The sequence below is a fragment of the Ostrea edulis genome, chromosome 1 (assembly GCF_947568905.1).
Source record: "Ostrea edulis chromosome 1, xbOstEdul1.1, whole genome shotgun sequence".
NCBI lineage: Eukaryota > Metazoa > Mollusca > Bivalvia > Ostreida > Ostreidae > Ostrea > Ostrea edulis.
Window position 1 is genome coordinate 78,663,117 of NC_079164.1, and position 23,818 is coordinate 78,686,934.

General features: G+C 35.9%; 1 protein-coding gene across 1 annotated transcript in view; it reads left to right on the forward strand.

Annotated features, from left to right (window-relative positions):
* Positions 1-23,818, forward strand: part of LOC125679956 (GMP synthase [glutamine-hydrolyzing]-like) — a 33,401-nt gene extending 9,583 nt beyond the window's left edge. The window contains exons 2-16 of the mRNA XM_048919411.2: positions 2,831-2,967; positions 3,150-3,241; positions 4,899-5,013; positions 7,708-7,805; positions 9,361-9,464; positions 11,822-12,015; positions 16,941-17,106; positions 17,633-17,784; positions 17,970-18,030; positions 18,326-18,544; positions 18,647-18,762; positions 18,949-19,074; positions 19,966-20,081; positions 21,908-22,211; positions 23,516-23,818. Coding sequence (XP_048775368.1) covers positions 2,875-2,967; positions 3,150-3,241; positions 4,899-5,013; positions 7,708-7,805; positions 9,361-9,464; positions 11,822-12,015; positions 16,941-17,106; positions 17,633-17,784; positions 17,970-18,030; positions 18,326-18,544; positions 18,647-18,762; positions 18,949-19,074; positions 19,966-20,081; positions 21,908-22,211; positions 23,516-23,617 — 2,058 coding nt within the window. The 5' untranslated portion in view covers positions 2,831-2,874 and the 3' untranslated portion in view covers positions 23,618-23,818. The remainder of the gene's footprint in view (positions 1-2,830; positions 2,968-3,149; positions 3,242-4,898; positions 5,014-7,707; positions 7,806-9,360; positions 9,465-11,821; positions 12,016-16,940; positions 17,107-17,632; positions 17,785-17,969; positions 18,031-18,325; positions 18,545-18,646; positions 18,763-18,948; positions 19,075-19,965; positions 20,082-21,907; positions 22,212-23,515) is intronic.

Consider the following 23,818-nt stretch of genomic DNA (forward strand, 5'->3'; position numbering starts at 1 on the left):
ATTGTGACGTAAAAATACAGTGGATTGACATAAGGGGGGTTTTTGCTTGGAACGGCTCTTATGTCCATAACAGACAAGAATATCCCAAACTTAACACCTAACTGATGAGGACAGATTGAGAGCTCTATCAAAGCATCCTAACTTTGGACAATGGATGTGCCTATTTATTGTTGTTCTGGAAGTGCTGTCAATCCAATTTCATACAAGCTGCCCTTGGGAGCTCCTATATGCTGATGATCTAGCAGTTGTGGACACTTCCATTGAATCTCTGATTGAAAGACTGGCCAAGTGGAAGAAAAGCCAGGAGGAGAAATGACTCAAGGTCAAAATGGGTAAGACCAAAGTGATGATATCTGGCTTGAATAAGGTATCTATGAGAAGTTCAGGAAAGTACCCATGTGCAGTCTGTGTAAAAGACATTAGCAGGAACTCCATTTTCTGTAACAGCTGCTCATAATGGGTCCATAAGAAATGTATTGGAATCAATGGTCCTCTTAAACTTGGACTCACACGACCTATAGATGGTAGGCCTATGACAGAGGTAAGAATTGGTGAAGACACACTTGAAGTTGTAGCAGACTTCTGTTTATACCTTGAGGACACTTTGTCATCTGGCAGGGAATGTGAACTTGCAGAAACAACGCAATGTAAGTCTGTTTGGAGGAAATTCTGAGAGCTTCTTCCAACCCTGATGAACTAACATCTGGCAATCAGAACCAGGGGCCATCTCTATTCAACCTACATTTTAGGCTTGTGTTGCTATATGGTTCCGAAGCATGGACATTAACAGCCTCCGCTCTAAGGAAACTGATACACAATGACAAAGGCATGATGAGATGGATCAACATTGTCAATCCTGAAGTGAATGTCACCTTTGAGTCTCTTTATTACTCAGCATAACATTAGAAACTGATGTTCTCCAGACATGTAGGCTGAGATGGCTAGGCCATTTAAGAGCACAGTACAGATTCGATATCACAGGTGCGTACATTGAATGTCCCTGAAAATCGAGCTCCAGGCAGACCAAAGCTGACATGGGATGATATAGTAAAATGAGACCTAGAGTCTACAGGATTGGATAATAATCCACAGGATCGTCAGGTATGGAAAGAAGACTTTGATCTTGACAGGACAGCCAGAAACACTTTGATCTCAACAGGACAGTCAGAAACACTTCGATCTGGACAGGACAGAAAAGGATTAATAAAAGGCCTTCATAATAAAAATGGATGATGTATCGTGTACCCTAGTGTACATTTTATTCCTATTCAATAGTCATACTATTACTTATTTAGCTCTGTTAATCAGGTGAGAAAATTGGAATTTATTGGAAACCTGACTTCAGATAAAGCATTGCATATTTAATGAATTATTTTTTGTCTTTTATCCTTTCAATGGCTTGGGATTTTGAAGAAAGTTCCTCTTAACATGAGGGAGGGGTGTTAGAAAAAATATGAATCATTGTATCAATACATACTCTGCATCAAGGAAAAGTATGTTTTATATTCTACAAAATGAGTATTGGAATTTGTCCTCAGGCTTTTTTTAAGGTCTTGATTTCAAGGGCCCGGGCCTTCCCAATTGGGAAAAATATGCGACATTTGCTTCAAAATTGGGAAAAAATATTCCGTAGAAAGAAATAGGGAGAAAACCAAACCATATTATTAAAGTATGATTGGACTCCTGACTTTCAATTTGGTCCAAACTGACCTCATTCAAATAATCAGAGGCCAGAAAATTAAGTTTACTTAACAATTTTGAAACAAAAATTATAATATGTGGGTCTGTGAAGAAGATTTTTGAATGAGAATGCTACCCTGCTCTGATTTGATTTCATTTTTTGGAAATTTAAAAGCAGAAATTGGGGTAAAATACCTGCTTTTTAGCATTGGGAATGGGGCCTTGTTTCGGCCCCCCTACAGACCCTAAAAAAAATCACTGGTCCTTTAGTGTCTATTTCTTCTATCACCTTTTGATTTTTCTCTTTTGAATCCTAGACTGTGTCACCGTGTGTGTACCTGTCTGATTTTGAAGGATATGGAAAAGTTGGGGAAAATACTTTCATGAAACTCCCATGCTTGTCACATATCTATAGAATTAAACAGAGTAAAAACAGACCTTTGTAAATTTAACAACGGATATGATGCAACTTCCCTTACTAACCGTTACAAATATATTCTGATATCATTCTTTGGGGCCAGTGCAGGAAGATTTCTGTTTTTGGCCATATTACACATTTTTATGCCAATGTTATTAGCTGTGTGTTAGGCTGTGATGTAAAGAGTTGACTTGTAATCTACTCTTCTTTGGTTCAAATCAGGTAATCATGTGACGTTTAGGTTTTAAAGCATATATATATGTTCTTATTGATACTGGACAATTAAGTTGTAAATTTGGGGAAGCAAGTGTAAATGATGTATAGTCCTCTCTGATTTTTTTTAATTCTGACACCCCCACCCCCTCCCCCAAATAAAAAGTTAGTGAGGGCTACATTATTGCAGCTAGATTGACACATACAGCATATTCTTTGGGTATTGATCCAAAGTTTTGACATGGGGGGGGGGGGAGTACATGTATTCAGGAACTCAATTGTATCATTGTACATTAGGATATGCAGTTATGAATATAAATCCTTTACAAATGAAGTCATGTAATATATATCTGACCCAATTCTTGTTTTGTAGGTACTGCTGTAGGGGGGGGGGGGGGGGGAGTACATGTATTCAGGAACTCAATTGTATCATTGTACATTAGGATATGCAGTTATGAATATAAATCCTTTACAAATGAAGTCATGTAATATATATCTGACCCAATTCTTGTTTTGTAGGTACTGCTGCATGCTGGGTAGTTGGTAGTATATGATTATAAACAATGAATGGGCAAGGGAGCTGTAAACACATCAATGGAAGGGGAGACCACCAAGATAGGGTGGCTATCTTGGATGCAGGGGCCCAGTATGGCAAGGTAGGGTACCAAACATTAACATAGGTGTTGATCAGTGACTGCACACTCACAATGAACAGAACATGAAGACTTTGTTATGGGAGTTCATTATGAAATATATACTAAATGCATTGCCACATGACACATGCATAATGATGTAGAGCAGGACTGCATAAAAATTATTTTGATCTTTTATTTACCAGGTCATTGATAGACGAGTTCGAGAACTCAGTGTAGAATCTCAGATCCTGCCATTGGATACACCAGCTTTTACATTAAAAGAGGGAGCTTATACGTAAGTAGGTGTGGCCATGATACATTAATTATTGTAACATACAGTTGATTCTCGTTAAACCACAGTCTTTTGTGATATGTAAATCTGTCAATATAAGGAAAGTGGTGATGAATTGAATGTAGAGCAATAGAGCATATCAATGGATAGTTTGATCATATATATTTAATTGTCACCCGCTTTAAACGGGGAATTTTTAAGCATGTATTGGGTCTGTTTGGCCGTCATTCTGTCTGTTGCACTTTCGTTTCCAGAGTGAGATTATATCTCTTAAAGACAAGTCCTTAAGCTTGAATGAAATTACATTAAACAACTCCCTATGACTTGAAGAAGTCCCCTATTGATTGTAAGGTCGAAGACCAGGGTCATACATTCATGTCTTAAAATGGTTTCCAGTGATAATTTCACATTTCTGTAATCTTGTACGAGGGCCTCAATGGGATGAATCTCTATCATAACATAAGGCATCTCTCTATTGATTTTTAGATCAAAAAGGTGAAAGGTCAAGGTCACAATTCATATATACTGTAAAACTAGCCTCCCCCATTTTCTTACAACTGGTGACTAAGTGTTTAGGGTGTATGTTTTTATGCTCCCATAATCCGAGATTCATAAGTCTGTCTGTCTCTGTCCACAAAAACTTTAACCTTGGTCATAAATTTGAATGAATGGTGATAGGGCTTTCATATTTCACATTTGTATTCCTTGTGACAAGACCTTTAATGTTTTCTTTTGGCACCAAAATGTTTGACCTTTTGTCCTTTACCTTGAGTTTGTTCTTCTTTTGAAAAACTATAACCTAGGCCATAACTTTTCACCAATAAGTGCTAGCGAGGGATTTCAATTTTTGTTTTCATTGTGAGAAGATCTTTCTTTTTGTATGAAATTTTTTTTTTAAAGAATAATAACATTTAAACATAAAGTAATTGGCCACTGGCCTGAAGATCAAATTGAGTTTGTAAAATTGTTACTCATACAAGACTCTCAGGCCTTACAAGTGCTTTTCTTCAATATCATGGAATTTCTTTGAAAATTGTATTGCCATATATTGCAATGGAGTGAATCAATAGTTAAAGCATATTTTGCACAATCCAATGAATATGCACACCATTGTTTCCTCTGAAATTTAGAGCTTTGCTATTTCGACATTGCATAACTGTATTCTAAAATCTGGAACAGAAAACAAAGCTATTCCCTATTAAACAGTTATCTTGTTTGTTTAAAAGTCTTTAAAGTTTCCTAGACTATTAAGCTTACCTATGGCATTTCTATGATGATCAAAGGTGACAGCTAATTAACAGATTTAATGATCACAAGCCAGGTAAATTACAGCATTTGACACCCAATTATTGATGTTTGTTTTGAAAACAAGGTACATGTAGGGATGGGAGTTATGAATAATGTGTTTTGTATAACATGAAAAAGGTTCTTGACGAAATGTGGAGGTACAATGAAAATGGTGATAATTTGAGAATTAAATGTATATACATGAAAATTGTGTTTTTTTTCATCATGTTTTTTCATCTATTTAATATATTGACAGATGCTAAATGATTGTTATTTAACAACATTTTCAATTTTCATTCTTTGATATATCATTACATGTAGATGACAGAAATGGAGGCGGAGTTTGATAGAAACGTTTTTTGTAATTTTGCAGCGCCATCATCATATCAGGAGGACCTAACTCCGTCTACGCTGAGAATGCTCCAAGGTATGATCCTGAGATATTTACATGTGGACTGCCAGTGTTGGGGATCTGTTACGGAATGCAGGTATACAGTAACAATTTTATTTCTCGTTAGTTAAATGTAGTAATGCACACTGCACATTATTAATTATTCATGTGTATTGCTTACTGGAAAGGATACAGAAGAGCATCCACTCTCTAATTTAAGGGAACTAATGGATTTCTTGGAATTAAAGCTTAACTGCGTTTTTTATGGCGTCGAGCTTTGCTCGAACGGCATCTAGTCAGCGTGTACGACTGAATCAGCTGAAAAGTTTACGCGACCGAAGGTGTCAGACTATCGATGCTTCCGCGGAAAAATCCCGCGCTTTTTGTAATGGCGTATGAATATCTGTACTGTTTAATGATTTACGACATTTTAAAGTTGTTAATGAGAAACAAATGAAAATTATCACATTGATTTACTTTAACATTTATAAACTTTCACAAAAAATAAAAACAAATCAAATAAAAATTCCAATTTCAATGCGAACTACATTTGCAAAGTCACGTGATGTCTGAAACGATAGCGTGTCTAGACGAAAGATAGCGTGGGTTTTGTTTGTAAACATTTCGTGCTGTTGGCGAAATTTAAACTGAGAAATAGTGTATCGCGGATTATTTATGGTTATTATATTTTAGGGTAGGTAATGTTTATTTGACTGTAGCATTCTCAGTAGGGTATTAACGCATCTGTAGGTTTGCAAATCATTGGTCAACTCGGTATATAAACACTGGCACGTGTTAATGTTATTGTAAACAAACCAAGCACGGAAGCATTCATTATTATAAGGCTTTCAAGTAAAGGTTTTTGTGGAGGTAAAAGTTACTGAATTAACAAAATTTTTTTTTAATCTGACTAGATTTTCATCTCTTGAGATGCTAGCAGTGATATACATGTATACTACAAATGGTCCATAGTTGTTTACATTGTTGCACATATTTCTTATTAAAATTTTGGTTTAAAACTTATTTCTTGTTTTTATTATGTTATCAACAAGTACATGCAATGCTGCCCTTTACAACTATTAAAAGGAGAGTTCTCACAACAGTTGACTTTTTCACTAAATATCTTAATGCACAAATTTTCAGTTCTTTGTGAATTACATCTGTGCCAAGGATTGTAGAGTACTCCCTTGGCTAGCAAAGATGTGTGAATAATTGAGAGCAATGGTTGATCACAAAAATCTTCATTATTTAATAACATTAGATATTGTAAATAATCCTTTGAAAAATATTCTGAAGAAATGAATGGAATTGTAAAAAAATATATCTGTAATTGAATTTTTTTGTGAAAAGAGCTACTGAACAGATGTATTAGAAGCATTTTCCTGTATGAAGGATAAATATTCTTGATATTGCTTGAATTCAAAGCTGTATGTGTGTTTTTAATACATGTACAGCTAATCTTCGTTATCGGGAATATGTAAATAGAGTTGCCAGTCCAAACCACTTCTTTTTTGTGTGTGTGTTATCCTTGTTATTGCAAATCCTTGGATATCTCAAATTTAATTTCAGTCCTGTTGAATTTGCAATAACAAGGTGTGACTGTAGACAATGGCATCAAAATATTCACAGGTAGAAGACTCTCCATTGAGATGTATATAAAGCTATATCTACTCTGTGTACATACAATAAGGGATGAAGCATTGATAAACTGGACAGTACATAGTTTCATTATAATCTTTGCTTTCTTAGCACGACACCATTGTGACCCTTCAGGCCTTTGATAATTGAATTTGGAATTTTGTCATTCTAGTTTCTGAGATTTTTCAATATACTCGGTCGTCATGGCCAATATCATATACAGTGATAATGGAAATGCATGATCGTCAGTGACTGGGAAGGTCAGTAAGACTCTGACCCTATTGTTAAAAATTTGACTAGACCATTTTGAAGGTCCATTTTAGAATTCAATAATATAAAATAACAAATGAAATCCATCGGTAATTGGTAGTTTGTACATTTTTAAGTTGTAACCTAGGCATAAAATAAATGCATGTATTTTGTTTCATGATCACTGAAACATTTTTCTATATAGAATATATTAAAAAATTTGACTTAGAAAGAATTAAGTTTTATGTAAATTCATGGGTGAAGGGTACAGGAATTTTTATGATTGTGATCCAGCAACTTTAAATCATGTACCTAGGCTATTGAACTTGATTCATTGCTATAAGTAACAATGCAGTCTTAATCATATGTATTGTTAAGCCTTCATTGTACTGGTAAATGAAATGGAGATGTTTTCAGTTGTGTATCACTGATTTTTGTAGTCACATTTTCGTGATTTCTGTAGAAATAACATGGTGGCATGGTCTTGATTTCTTGTGAATGTGGTATCATTCATTGTGTAGTACTCCATTTCCTGTTTGGAGGACCTGAATTTATCTACTTGATATCTATTCTTGATGCTGCAAAATTTATCATATGGTGACAGATGATCTTATGATTTCTTGTCCGTTGAGAGCACTTTTCCTGAGGAAGTAAAAGAATAAAGATATGATATTATATCATATATATAATGTAGTAAACCATTTGGAATGATTCTCTATAAGCTATATAAAACAGAGAAATTGCTTAAAGTTTTGCATTTATCCTTTTAAAAAAAATTTTTTTTTTCTTTACATGTGCTAGTTTCTGCTTTCAGTTTTTTCTCCCTCCATGTGTTTTCTTGTGAATTGAATGATACTGTACTAGTATAGATCTGACTGATCCATTATTTTGTGTTGTATATCAGCTGCTCAACAAAGAATTTGGTGGTACAGTACATCCTAAAGAGGCACGAGAAGATGGACAATTCACAATAACTATTGACACAAATTGCTCATTATTCAGGTACCCTTTTCTATTGAGTTAAAAAAAAAGAAGCAAGACCATCATTTAAAAATTTTGAATTTCTGGCATTTCACTGTACATGATGAAATTTGTATACTTTCCTCATAATACAGTAGGGGGACAAAAGTGTTGAGAAAAAATGGCGTTACGTGTCCAACACAAGAGAGGCCACTCGTACGAAAAACCGTCTTGACGGCTGATTTACTAGAATAAAGAAACAATGAGTTACCTCAGTCATTAGTTAGGTGACCCTTCAATCGGATGACTTGCTTGAATCTCCCGGGAACAGAATTATAAAGATTTCTGACATGATTTAAGTTAATGTCCTGCCATATCCTGAGCGTGTGTTGAAAAAGTTCGTCGGCGGAATTTATATTATGCATCTGTGATTGAAGTTTTCTTTTAATATATAACCAAACATTTTCAATAATATTTAAGTCCGGAGACTGTGCAGGCCAGCTCATGTTTTTTATTTGATTTCTGGCAATGAATTCCTGTGTCAAACGAGATCCATGTACTGGGGCATTATCGTCTTGGAAAAGGTAACTACCGTTTAGAAAATGACGCACAATAATTGGCCAAAGGTTTGTATCTAATTTATCAATGTATTTTGCTGAATTTATATTCCCTTCAACTCGACATAATGTTCCAACTCCATTAAAACACAAGCATCCCCAAACCATAATGCTTAACTTTCGACCATTTTGTTGCAGTACTATATCGGGTCTCCAACCCTCCCCAGCTTTCTTCCACACATAAACACGGTTGTTTTCACCCACACATATCTGAGATTTGTCACTAAAAATCACTTTAGACCACTGATTTTGTACATCCCACCACCTCCTCTCTACACCATGACAAGCGTTTCTTTATGTTGACATTTTTAATTACAACTTTCTCCTTATATACACTCCTCTGGAGAAGCCATTTTCTCTAAGATGACGTTTGATAGTCTTCTGGGACACTGATGCTGGTCTATTTTCATTAAATTGTGCTGTAATGTCTCTTAGTGGAGCCCACCGATCTTTGTTTACGATTCTCTGGAGCTTTCGATATTCCAGATTGTCAATGGAATGAGGCTGGGCCGATCTTGGTAAATTTTCTATCGATCCAGTGCTTTGAAGTTTACGGACAACTCGATATACCGAAGCCAAAGATCTGTTGACACTGTTAGCAATCGCTGATATTTTTTCTCCGTTCTAATGTAGCTCTATAATAACTTGCTTTAAGGGTTGTGAAATTTCTTGACGCTTCATCTCCATTTTGTTATCGAGGTATTATCTAAACAAAACTATGAGCAGACGATAAAATATACGTAATGTCACACGTGACACACTCTGATCTATTTATATTTCAATGGAATTTCCGTAACTCGAACCCTGAACAGAAATAAACGGATTTTAGTACGCGCGGATCTATGACATGTTACAGCGACACCTATTTCTTTCTCAACACTTTTGTCCCCCTACTGTAGGGTAAGTAGAGAGGCATCACATGCTAGTGTAATGAAAATGTGAAATCGTATTTGATGAAATTCATGAATAAAAATTAACAGGTCCCTAAAGAAAGAGCAGAATGTGTTGCTAACCCATGGAGATAGTATAGACACAGTGGCCAGAGGCTTTACTGCTGTAGCTCACTCGGGAAACATCATTTCAGGTGAGTGTGATTGATTGATTGTATATTGTTAAACGTCCCTCTCAAGAATATTTCACTCGTATGGAGACGTCACCATTGCTGGTGAAGGGCTAAATTTAGGCCTATGCTCAGCGCTTACGGCCTTTGAGCAGGGAGGGATCTTTATCGTGCAACACCTGCTGTGACACGGGACCTCGGGTTTTACGGTGTCATCCGAAGAACCGCCCCATTTAGTCGCCTCTTACGACAAGCAAGGGGTACTGAGGACCTGGATCCCCACGGGACCAGGTGAGTGTGTATCGACTGGCTAGGAATTGCTGTTTATTTAGATATTGTTTTCTGCCAGTAATTAACAGTCAAGGCACAATTCAAATAAGGCTGCCTAAAGTTAATTCTACGTTTAATGTCACCCGCGCGCGTAGGTTTCGGCGAAATTGCCGTTTTGAAAAAACAAACAAATCCGGATTTGAAGTAGTCGTTCGGGTTTGGCTTTTCATTTAGCGACTTGATTCTACTTCCCGCGTAAGAGGGAAACGCATGCAAAATTGAATCAGAGGTGTTTACGTGAAGAAAATGGAAGTATATGCCACTATTGAAGCAAAGAAAACGTACAAAGATGGTTTGAACCGAACTAATCTCAGCGAGATTCGTCGAAGCTGGACTGACCCCTCTTCTGAATGTCAGACCAGTGTCACACAAAGTGAAATCTTGCCTGAACTTCGGCCGCTTTTTGCGATTAAAATGGGTTAAACTGAATTCCTTGACCGCTTCAACTTTTCGCCTTCGACATCCTATTAACTCCCTATCACAATGAAACATGCATTTCTTACCTTTACATAGTGTAAATCCCATAGTAAATAAAGATGGTTATTTTCGAAGCCGTTGCAAACGGCCACCATTTCATATAAAATTTACCTTCTCAACACTGAAGAGTTCCGATATACTATTTCATGACAGTTTGTACTACGATTGGAAATACATAACTTACTGATTGATAATTACTTTGTACAAATCATTTAAAGGGACTGATTCACGATTTTACCCAAAATTTTGTTTTTCACTTTTAATGATCAAAATCTACTGTCTAATATGTTTGAAAGATTTCATATGGAAATCAATGTTATACATCATCACAGAAGCTCATTTTAGAGAGTTTATTATTTGTTTTGTAAACAAAGATTGCGGTATGATATTATTTACGAAATTTTCAAAAGAAATGGAAATCGATCTAAGTTTATTATATCTTTCACATTTCAAGCATTTTGGGGGTAAAATGTGTCATCTAATAGTAAAAATTTGTGACTATACAACATTAAGATGCATTATATCACAAAATCAATAGTTCACTTGTTTGTTTGTGTACATAAAAAGACTCGAGTCTTTGTTTACATAACATAGATTTAAGGCTAAAATATTGCTTTCATTCTTGCATTCAGAAGGTCAAAATTTTGGCTGTCAACATTAAATGAGTTATATTTCTAATGTTTAACATCAAAAATGAAAAAATATTTTTATCAAAAATCATGAACCAGTCCCTTTAATCATAAAAATTAAAAGCACTAAAAAGAAAACTGTGCAATATTTTAATCAATTTATTTGAAGACATCCTAAACTATTGGAATCCTGCCTTGTATTTGTAGAAGTGAAGGTACAATCCTGATCTTTAGTTGTGGTACACCAAATTAGCATCTTTCAACACTGATTAATAGTACATAGAAAATTGTATAACAAAAAACAAACCAACACAAAACAAAGTAAAGCATATTTTAAACTTTAAGATGTGTCATTACAAAAATGTATGAAATATTGTCATAATAATTTTAATTGTAACTGGGTCACATGTGTCTAGCAACTATTTCCACAAAAGGAAGTTTTCCTTTAGTTTGCTATGTTTGTGGTGATGAAAATCCATTAGATGTACCACCTGATGTTATCGCAAGCCACTCCTCCGCTCACCCAATCTGCATGGTGTGTTCGCAGAGGGGATACAAACCCAAATTAAGGAAAAAGTCTTTGTTGGGAAAACGCCAAAATTTACTTGGACTTGAAAATCAAATCCTTCAATGTGTTTAATTTGACATATTACTTTTTTGGTCACTAAATTGGGTGATTTTAATTGACTTGGACTTGAATATAAAACCCAACAATATCTATTATTTGAAATTGTTGATTTTTGGGGTCACTGAATAGGTGATTTTCAATAAATACACATTTGTTTAAAAATTTTGTTTGTTTATTTTTTTCCTCCCTCCCTCGTAGGTTTTGAAGTTTTGAGGTGACGTTAAACGTAGAATTAATTTTGAACAGCCTAAAGGTAATGTTAAACAATTTTGAAAAAAATTTCATTGTTCTATTTCTTTCTAATTTCAATTTTATAGGGATAGCCAATGAGGATAAGAAATTGTATGGTGTTCAGTTTCATCCTGAAGTTGACCTAACAGAACAAGGGAAAGAAATGATGACTCACTTTCTGTTTGATATTGCTAAGTGTAAAGGAAGTTTTACCATGCAAGGACGGGAAGCCGAGTGTTTGAAATACATCAAGGATGTCACAGGAGATCACAAAGTCTTGGTATCAAGTTTTTTTTTTTCTTTTACCATGTAGCTGATTTTTAGCTCACCTAACAATCAAGTGAGCTTTTCTGATCAAAATTTGTATGTTGTCTGCGCCATTGTTGTAAACTTTTTCACAATTTCATCTTCTTCTCCAGAACCCATTGGCCAAGTTTAATCAAATTTAACACAGAGTACCCTTGGTTGAAGGGAATTCAAGTTTGTTCAAATGAAGGGCCATATCCCTTTCCAAAGGGAGGTAATCAAGGAAAGGCAAAAAACAGGGTGGGTTTATTTAAAAATGTTCTTAACATTATAACTGGACCAGAAAAACTTGTGTGGAAGCTTCCTGACATAATAAAGATTAAAGTTTGTCTAATTTATTGTCTACAGGGGTAGGGTGGGGCTACAATAGGGAATTAAAGTTTTACATGGAGAAACATGTATGTAAAGGGAAATAGATTTCAAAAAGAATTTCTCAAGAGCAACAGGGTTATGATTAATCATATTGATGTACAAGCATCCTGAGGTACTGCAAACTCAAAGGGGGATGTAGAATAGGGGTTGAAGTTTTATATGTAAGAATATATAGGAGAAGATCTTAAAAAATCTCTCAAGAGCAGCAAGACCAGGAATATCAATATGCAAGCCATTTTCAGATCGTGCAGATGCAAACAAGCCATTTTCAGATCGTGCAGATTCAAACAAGCCATTTTCAGATTGTGCAGATTCAAACAAGCCAATTTCAGATTGTGCAGATTCAAACAAGCCATTTTCAGATTGTGCAGATTCAAACAAGCCATTTTCAGATCGTGCAGATTCAAGCAAGCCATTTTCAGATCATGCAGATTCAAAAAAGCCATTTTCAGATTGTGCAGATTCAAACAAGCCATTTTCAGATCGTGCAGATTCAAACAAGCCATTTTCAGATCGTGCAGATTCAAAAAAGCCATTTTCAGATCGTGCAGATTCAAGCAAGCCATTTTCACATAGTGCAGATTCAAGTTTAATCAAATCAATGCCCCAGGGTCAAGTTTAGGCTCAAAGTTTATATGGAAATCTTTGTGGGAAAATATGAAAATCATCTTCTCTAGAACAACAGGGCTATGAATCATTCCTGGGTAGTGCAGACTCAAGTTTGTGTGAATCATAGTCCCAGGAGGTAGGTTGGGGTTACAGGAATCAAAATTTGATATGGGAATGTATATGAAAATAATCTTTAAAAAGTCTTCTCAAGAACCACTGGCCACAATTAGTCATACTGATATGCAAGCATTCCATTGCAGTGCAGATTCATATTTTATCAAAATATCCCGAGGCTAAGATGGGGCTAAAATAAGGATTCAAAGCTTTACATATATATATATATACATGTATGAGATTTTAAGAAAATTTTTCAAGAGTCACAGGGCTTACTAAATCATATTGATATGTAAACATTGAAGTTTTTTTCTTTGCCCTTCAAAGTAGAGGGGCATTTTTGCTTTGCACCAGTCGGTCGGTCAGTAGATGACCCCTATTGATTTTTAGGCCACATGGTCAATCCACTCCTGACAAAGGAAGATATTGTCTGCTCAATATTTAGAATTGAATGATGCATGTGAATAACCCTTTTCAATTTTGCACCATGAAGGGCATATATGTTTTACAAACATCTCTTGTTGACATTATCTCTAACTTACTACATGTAGTTTTTTATTCACTCCTATATCTATAATATCAGCCTTGTCATTTGGCTGTTAGAAGGGGGGGGGGGGGGGGGGGGGGGGGGCATTCCACATTCCAGTTGTATCTTTACAGGTTTTTAGATTTCTTGTGCATATGATATGTAAAGAATGATAACTGGACACATTGTATAGGAACATATGGGGATATCAATTTGCTTAACAATTGAAAATACGTGACAGTATGAACTGCAAATCTTCATGCTAGAATACTTCCTAAAGTGCGATGCAGTTCATAGCATCATGTATTCTCAAAAACGAAGTTTATATCTTATATTAACTTTCTATTTCTGTTTGAATTTCCAGCTGTTAGAATAAATGTATACATTTATCTGTATCCATACTCACATTGTTTACAACTGCTATGCTTTATGAATTTATCTGTATCCATACTCACATTGTTATACCCCCCGCGAACGAAGTTCAGGGGGTATATAGGAATCAGTCTGTTTGTCTGTGCAGATTCGTGTCTGGGCCATAACTTCTTTGTTCTTTGACATAGGCATACCATATTTGGCACACAGGTGGATCACCATGAGACGATGTGTCAAGTACCTTCATGACCTCTATATGGCCTTGACCTCAAGGTCAAAATTAAAGGGGTTTTTTTTACAATGGATTCGTGTCTGGGCCATAACCAGTGCTCGAGCCAATGGCGAATTTTTTTTCAAAAATGGCGAAAAAAAATTTAAAGTGGCGAAAATCCCATTTTGCAATAAATTGTATTTCAAAATCTGTCTTGTGTTTTCCTTTGTCAGTGACACATTATCGCCTGTTTGTTTATGCAGTCAAAATCTGTTTATTCAGTCAACGCGTGCGACCGGAAATCTCGTGTCGCCCCAGTGCACACAGAGCTGGTCACGAAGGCCAGAAATAGCCTCAGGTAATGTATGGCTGCAAAAAAGTCGGTGATTATGTAATAAAGTACATCGGACAGCTGTGTACCCTGCTGTGGTCAATTGTTTAACATTTAAAGTCTTATTCATTATCGTGTTATCATCTCCACATTAGTGTAGCAACCACCACCCATTTTTTAAAAATTACCCAAAACAATAACAATCAGGTGCAATTACCAATTTTGAGTATGCTGAATCCAATTCTGAATTCCTTTTACTCCATTTCCTTACAGAAAATGAGGTATAGTGTCTTAAACACCCCTACCGTCAGGTTGTCAAAAATTGAAAATGTTCCATTTCACATTAAAAAGTGACCTGAAAGTTATTTCTTGAAATGATGCATTCAACATAAAAGGAAAACAATTAATACTAAATTGTTCCATGAACATTCTTAGTTGTTTTGGAAAGAATATATCTCACCTCTGGACTTCACAGATACAGGAAAGGAAGAGGAATACGGAGCGGATCAACGATCTTAAATTTAATCAGATTGGGCCATAGCCTAATGATCAGGAGCAAAAGTAAAATTAATAGGAAAACTGATTTATTAAACATCAGCAAGTCTTTTCCGAGAAATTCAGGTAGAGCGGGGGGGGTCTGGGGCTGGGGCTGAGTTGCATCATTATCAGAATTTACCGAAACAGTGGACTCTCTGGCCAGTCTGGGGGCTGAGCTAGTTGCATCAGAACTGACAGAAGCAGAACTCTCTGGCCAGTCGGGGGGCTGAGTGGTATCAGAATCTATTATTTATTTTGGTTGCGTATTTCACCGTTAAGTATATGTTTACATATACTCGCTCTGCTTAATCGCTTCAATCTCAAAGGGATTTTCTGGAATGTGCCTAATCATGTGAGATACGCTAAATATAGCTATTTTAGATCCGAACGATCAACTTCGCATCATTTGTAGGCTTTAGGTTTATCCATACTAGCCCGTAAAAAAATGGGTGGAACCTCGTCCTACTTTTCCTGTAGAAATAAAAATAGAACATGACGCGCCACCTAGCAAGCGTGGTTGTTGCTAATTAATGTCAATTCTTAACCACCGAACCGACCGGTAATTAAATTTGCCGTATTATTGTGTATAATGTATATACATAAATTGTTTGTTTTTGCGATCAAGCTCGTTGATTACAAGATTTTGATTTTGATGTGTTTGATTTTAGTTCGAATATTTCATAAACAATGCGGTCGGTCACCATTGATATGGACATAGCAATTTTGATAAATAATTTTCTTTGAAGTTCGGTGCGCAACAGTATAAAAATGCTAATCTCATAAGACTATGCACCCCATTCTATTTTGACACTAAACTTGTAGCTTCTGACCCTAGTCAGTCTAAAAATAAAAAAATATCTATGTTTGGCTTTACTGTCAACCCCACCTGCTCAAACATCTGAATCTGTCCAAATTGCAAAATCTTCCATACCAAAACGGAAATTTAATAGGGATTGGTTGAGATATGACTCTAAATTGGGCTTGGTGTTTTGTGACATCTGCATTTTGGGCAATGTACACAATGTTTTCACTGAGGGGTGTAGCATCATGAAGTTTATATTTATATGATTTATTATCTGATTTTTGATTTCCATAATAGAATTTATCATACAAATCAACTTCTTATTATTTCAGAAAGAAGTGTTTAGGTATGGTAGCTGGATATGATTAAGTAATGTAACTGATTCCAAATGCTAAAATCAGTGTAATGAATAAAATAATATGATGGAAATAATTGTACAGCATGAGATTATTTGCGCTGCGCCGCACCCCGAAAAAGTGGCGAAAGGGAATTTTGGTCCAGTGGGAGCACTGACCATAACTTTTGTTGTTTGACATAGGCATACCATATTTGACACATGAGTGTATCACCATGAGACGATGTGTCGGGTACCTTCATGACCTCCATATGACCTTGACCTCAAGGTCAAAATTAAAGGTTTTTACAATGGATTCGTGTCAGGGCTATGACTTCTTTGTTCTTTGACATAGGCATACCATATTTGACACATGAGTGTATCACCATGAGACGATGTGTCGGGCACCTTTATGACCGCTATATGACCTTGAACTTTGACCTCAAGGTCAAAATTGATAGGGTTTTGACATAATCATACCATAAGACATTTTTTTACACTCAGGAAAGAGGTAATTTATACCTATTAACAACACTCTTTGGGAGATTGGGGTAAGCGGGGGGTATTCTTAGTGAGCATTGCTCACAGTACGTCTTGTTTACAACTGCTATGCTTTAATGAGGAAATGGCTATCATTACAGTTTGTAGAGAGACCAAAACAATTGTAAATGTAAATATTTGTGTTTTTCAGATGCTGTTAAGCGGAGGTGTGGATTCAACAGTTTGTGCTGCCTTGCTACACAAGGCCCTGTCTGAAGAGCAGGTCATAGCAGTCCACATCGACAACGGTTTCATGAGGAAAAATGAGAGCCATAATGTAGTGCAGTCTCTTAGCAAAATAGGACTTAATGTTAAAGGTGACATTGACCTGCTTTATGCACATCACCTAATGAAATGAAAAAAAGTTGAAATAATATTTGTGACCAATTGTAAGAAGAAACTGTAGATCAGGTTTTATTCATAAGGTTTTTATATTATTGTAATTTTTACATGAATCGGAAAACAAAATTGCAAAAGTTTAGTTCTTGGACTTATACTCCGTTCCTTGTGTTTATTCATGCAACGTCAGTCACTCCCAAACGCCCAAAAACTCTTCTCAGTTTACAACATCAGTCACTCCCAAACACCCAAAAACTCTTCTCAGTTTACAACATCAGTCATTCCCAAACACCCAGAAATCTCTTCTGAGTTTAAAACGGACAGCACACCAATTTCACAATACTTGTAAAAGTAAAACGTTGAAGCTCGCAAATATAAATCACTATTGACGATACCCTGTATAATTTAGATATAAAAATGAAAGGAATGTATAAATGTAGAAGGGGCTGATCACTTGATAAAAAGAAAAGTTGTTAATGTGTAGTGTGAATTTTTTTATTTCAGTTATAAAAGCGGCACATACATTTTACAATGGTTCCACTTGTATTTCTGTAAAGACCGGAGATTCAACTTCTCGTAAACGCAAGACAGAGAGGCTCAATACTGTTGTATGTCCGGAGGAGAAGAGAAAAATCATAGGGGACACATTTATGAAGGTAAAGAGTCCAGTTTCACATACTTAAATTCATGTTTCAAACATTGAAGATGTCTTATTGTTAATAGGTCATGAACTATAGAAGTATTTGAAAAATAAACTTAAACCAGCAAGCAGATGGTTTGATTGTATGTTAGATTGCAGTTAAATTTGAAACTCCCAAGAAATTTGGTTTATAATTCATAGGTAGCCAACGAAGTAATAGAAGAATTAAACTTGAAACCAGAGGATGTCTACTTAGGTCAAGGTATGTAAAATCTAAATGAAAAAATAAAATGCATTTTAGTGTTCTTTAGAGGATAGTTTGTTCATATTTTTTCCTCATAGTCAAGAACTTTCATCTTCATTGGCATGTCCATTATTTTGTGGTATTCCAGCTTCAGAAATCTGGAAGCTGAAATATTTAAGCAGGTAGAGTTTAGTACCTGATAACAACAATGTTAGGAGTGACAGCAATAATGTGATGTGTAAATATTAGTTTAAGAGGAGGTTCTTAAAAAGGTCACCTTTATATTCTCAATGTCTTCAATTGATATTTTAAGGAACCTTAAGGCCAGACTTGATAGAGAGTGCCTCAGAAATGGCCAGTGGTAAAGCAGATGCCATAAAAACGCACCATAATGATACAGAGTTGGTGAGAGAACTACGCAAGCAAGGTCGTGTGGTGGAACCACTGAAAGATTTCCACAAAGATGAGGTCCGCACCATTGGGAAAGACTTGGGTCTTCCACATGATCTTGTCAATAGACACCCCTTCCCAGGTGTGGGACATGTTTTCATTATCAGTAAAACAAAATTCATGTGAAAGACTTTAAACAGAAAGCTGTGTAATTGCATGTATATAGTATGTTTACTCATTGTAGGGCCAGGACTTTCCATCCGTGTTATATGTGCAGAAGAACCCTACATGTGTAAAGATTTTGCTGAAACAAGTGTTTTGCTCAAATTTTTGTTGGACTTCTCAAATTCAGTTAAAACAGTAAGTGCCTGGATTCTTCTTCTGATATGTTCAAAATGTGTATATACTATGTATGTATTGAATCTAAATGTGTATATACTGCGTATGTATTGAATTAAAATGTGTATATACTGCGTATATATTGAATTAAAATGTATATACTGCGTATGTATTGAATTAAAATGTTTGACTTTGCACATTTTGTAGCCACATACTTTAATAACAAGGCTGAAAAACAGTACCTCAGAACAGGAACAAGAACAATTGAAGCAGATCAGTGAAGAGGCTCAGCTATTTTCTTCATTGTTACCCATCAAAACTGTCGGTGTTCAGGTAAACTCTTCCCTCTGTGTCATCATTAGACGGTCGGTGTTCAGGTAAACTCTTCCCTCTGTGTCATCATTAGACGGTCGGTGTTCAGGTAAACTCTTCCCTCTGTGTCATCATTAGACGGTCGGTGTTCAGGTAAACTCTTCCCTCTGTGTCATCATTAGACGGTCGGTGTTCAGGTAAACTCTTCCCTCTGTGTCATCATTAGACGGTCGGTGTTCAGGTAAACTCTTCCCTCTGTGTCATCATTAGACGGTCGGTGTTCAGGTAAACTCTTCCCTCTGTGTCATCATTAGACGGTCGGTGTTCAGGTAAACTCTTCCCTCTGTGTCATCATTAGACGGTCGGTGTTCAGGTAAACTCTTCCCTCTGTGTCATCATTAGACGGTCGGTGTTCAGGTAAACTCTTCCCTCTGTGTCATCATTAGACGGTCGGTGTTCAGGTAAACTCTTCCCTCTGTGTCATCATTAGACTGTCGGTGTTTAGGTAAACTCTTCCCTCTGTGTCATCATTAGACGGTCGGTGTTCAGGTAAACTCTTTCCTCTGTGTCATCATTAGACTGTCGGTGTTCAGGTAAACTCTTCCCTCTGTGTAATCATTAGACTGTCGGTGTTTAGGTAAACTCTTCCCTCTGTGTCATCATTAGACTGTCGGTGTTCAGGTAAACTCTTCCCTCTGTGTCATCATTAGACTGTCGGTGTTTAGGTAAACTCTTCCCTCTGTGTCATCATTAGACTGTCGGTGTTCAGGTAAACTCTTCCCTCTGTGTCATCATTAGACTGTCGGTGTTCAGGTAAACTCTTCCCTGTCATCATTAGACGTGTTCTTCTCAACCACTGCGATATCATTGTAGTCACTTCTGTGAGGTATATGTATGTTATATGTATTTCAGGGAGATTGCAGGTCCTATAGTTATGTGGTGGGGATATCCAGTGACAGTGAACCAAACTGGAAGAACTTGATGGTATTAGCCAAACTCATACCAAGAATCTGCCATAATATCAATAGGTAAGGAAGGAAAGAATCTGCCATGATATCAATAGGTAAGGAAAGAATCTGCCATGATATCAACAGGTAAGGAAGGAAAGAATCTGTCATGATATCAATAGTTAAGGAAGGAAAGAATGTCATGATATCAATAGGTAAGGAATGAAAGAATCTGCCATGATATCAATAGGTAAGGAATGAAAGAATCTGCCATGATATCAATAGGTAAGTAAGGAAAGAATCTGTCATGATATCAATAGGTAAGTAAGGAAAGAATCTGTCATGATATCAACAGGTAAGGAAGGAAAGGATCTGTCATGATATCAATAGTTAAGGAAGGAAAGAATGTCATGATATCAATAGGTAAGGAAGGAAAGAATCTGATGATATCAATAGGTAAGGAAAGAATCTGCCATGATATCAACAGGTAAGGAAGGAAAGAATCTCATGATATCAATAGGTAAGGAAGGAAAGAATCTGTCATGATATCAATAGGTAAGGAAATAATCTGTCATGATATCAATAGGTAAGGAAGGAAAGAATCTGCTATGATATCAATAGGTAAGGAAAGAATCTGCCATGATATCAATAGGTAAGTAAGGAAAGAATCTGTCATGATATCAATAGGTAAGGAAAGAATCTGTCATGATATCAATAGGTAAGGAAGGAAAGAATCTGTCATGATATCAATAGGTAAGGAAGGAAAGAATCTGCCATGATATAAATAGGTAAGGAAAGAATCTGCCATGATATCAATAGGTAAAATGATATCAATAGGTAAGGAAAGAATCTGCCATGATATCAATAGGTAAGGAAAGAATCTGTCATGATATAAATAGGTAAGGAAAGAATCTGCCATGATATCAATAGGTAAAATGATATCAATAGGTAAGGAAAGAATCTGCCATGATATCAATAGGTAAGGAAAGAATCTGCCATGATATCAATAGGTAAAATGATATCAATAGGTAAGGAAAGAATCTGCCATGATATCAATAGGTAAGGAAAGAATCTGCCATGATATCAATAGGTAAGGAAAGAATCTGTCATGATATCTATAGGTAAGGAAAGAATCTGTCATGTTATCAATAGGTAAGGAAAGAATCTGTCATGATATCAATAGGTAAGGAAGGAAATAATCTGTCATGATTAGGTAAGGAAACAATTTGTTATAATACCAATAGGTAAGGAAGATCAGAATCTGTCATGTTATCAATAGGTAAGGAAAGAATCTACCATGATATCAATAGGTAAGATGATATCAATAGGTAAGGAAGGAAAGAATCTGTCATGATATCAATAGGTAAGGAATGAAAGAATCTGCCATGATATTAATAGGTAAGGAAGGAAAGAATTGTTTTATGATTTATACCAAATATAGGATAAGTGACTGGGTAATAAAAATCTGTTCCCCTTCCTACTTTTCTCTATAAACTATCGTGCATGGAATTTAAACAAATGTCAGATTTTGTGTTTTGATTTTAATAAAACATTTCTAAGTGAACTCTTTGATTATGATTAAGTACATGTATTACTGTAATTTCAAAGTTAAAATGCGACTCAATAAAATCTTGTATACCAAAGATAGTGCAAGATTTGGGATGGGGAGTAATCTTCTTTGATTTTTGAAAGCAGATATTATTTTTAAAAAGAACTATTTTAAAAAAGAAAGTATTCAAAATGTGTATCTTTGTAATAGGCATGTTGCTAATATCCAGGTAATATTCATAGGCGACTGAAATTTTCTTTGGTGCAGTTACAGATGTTATTGAAAATGCGGGGAATAGGAAACCTAGCAGATTATTCATAGACTAAGACTGGGTTATTTGCGATGGATATCATTGTAGGGTGGTGTATATTTTTGGAGGCTCTGTGCGATTCCCTGTAGAGGACATTACCCCTACCTATCTAACCAGTGGAGTATTGAGCACCCTGAGACAGGCTGACTACCTGGCCACCGAAGTGTTACAGACCACGGACACTACATCCAAACTCAGCCAGATGCCCGTCATTATAATACCTGTCCACTTCGACAGGGACCCTGTCAAAAACATTCCTTCTTGTCAAAGGTCTATAGTGATTAGAACATTTATAACCAATGATTTCATGACTGGGATTGCTGCAACACCAGATGAACACTTTCCAGTCCAGGTTAGTGTTATTTGTTTTTGATGAGAGTTTTAGCTCAGCTGAGCTTTTCAGATCAATGTGCATATGTTGTCTGTCTGGCGTATTTTCAAGGTTCATAAAGTTAGTTTCAGTCAAACGATTCACAGGAATATCACGTAGATCAGTTGAATTTTTTTCAAATGAGGGATTGTCACCCTGTCCAAGAGAAGATATTCGAGAAATAGAGGGCATCGTGTAAAGAATCTTCCTCTTAAAAACCACTGGACCAGAAAAGTCAAAAATTATCAGAATCATTTTTTATATTTTAAGATTCATGGCTGTCATTATATAAATATAGCATGTAGTTGATGGTAACATTGAAAATTTTCACCCCGAGAAAACCATTGTCGCCTCGGTTGACAATGGTTTCTCGAGGGGTGAAAATTTTCAATGTTACCCTCAACTACATCCAATATTTGTTTTATTATACTGAATGTTATATAAATGGCAAAGCAGAAAAAATTTGCACCTGTTGACATTCGACCAATTACTGTCATGGGATATTTCGTATATCGATGCGGGTACGTATTCGCGTTTATTACAAACGCTCAAACGACGTCGTCTAACAATCTACGGCAAACCGTACACACATAAATTTGACGCATGTGATAATTTTTTATAATATCACCCATTGTCAAGTACTGTTACACGTTGCTAGACACTATCACTCTGGAGGGCGTGCTCTCTGTTCTCAGAGGGTAACAATATGTTTTTTCCAAATGCTTCTCAACCAATCAGATTTGGGTATTTTACATGAAAGTATAATACAATTTGTAGAGATATTAAAAGCAGAAACATTGGAAATGTGAATATTGTTTGATGAATACTCTGTTCTTGTATACAGGGTGACTGGAGTGATTTGTAAATGTAGTATTTAATAACTTAATGAAAAAATCCTGTTTATACTTGTACATGCTTTTAGAGGTGTATTTCGAGACAAACAGTAAACAGAAAATTAAACCCTGTCAACTTATGAAGTTAACCATATTCTGATTGGCTAAAACAGTTTCATGATTAATCATTACTTTGGGTCACCAGAATCACACTTGTGTGACTTTAGATCGTTGTTCGGCAGAGCAAGTGAGCATGAGAATGTAGATTGGGTCAAGCCATAGATAAAGTTTAGGAATTCTGTTTTATGCAAAGAACTACAAGGGTCACATTTTAGGTGAAAACAGCCTATTCAAAACTTGACATGAATAGTATACAACCACTACTAGCACATGGGGAAAATTTTCTGAAAGGTAACTTTATAGCATCATTATCTATTCTCTCTCTGTCAACAGGTTTTGAACCAGATGGTAGAGAGAATCTCAACAGTGCCAGGTATATCCAGAGTGTTGTATGACCTCACTTCCAAACCCCCAGGAACCACTGAATGGGAATAGTGAAACAGGAACCACTGAATGGGAATAGTGAAACGGGAACCACTGAATGGGAATAGTGAAACGGGAACCACTGAATGGGAATAGTGAGCTGAAAACAGCAGGGAGAAAATGTTATGTGCTTCACTGAAATCATTAGGAAATATTTTAAAATAATGCTTGACAAAACACAATAAATTGTTATAATAAAGTATTTGAACAATT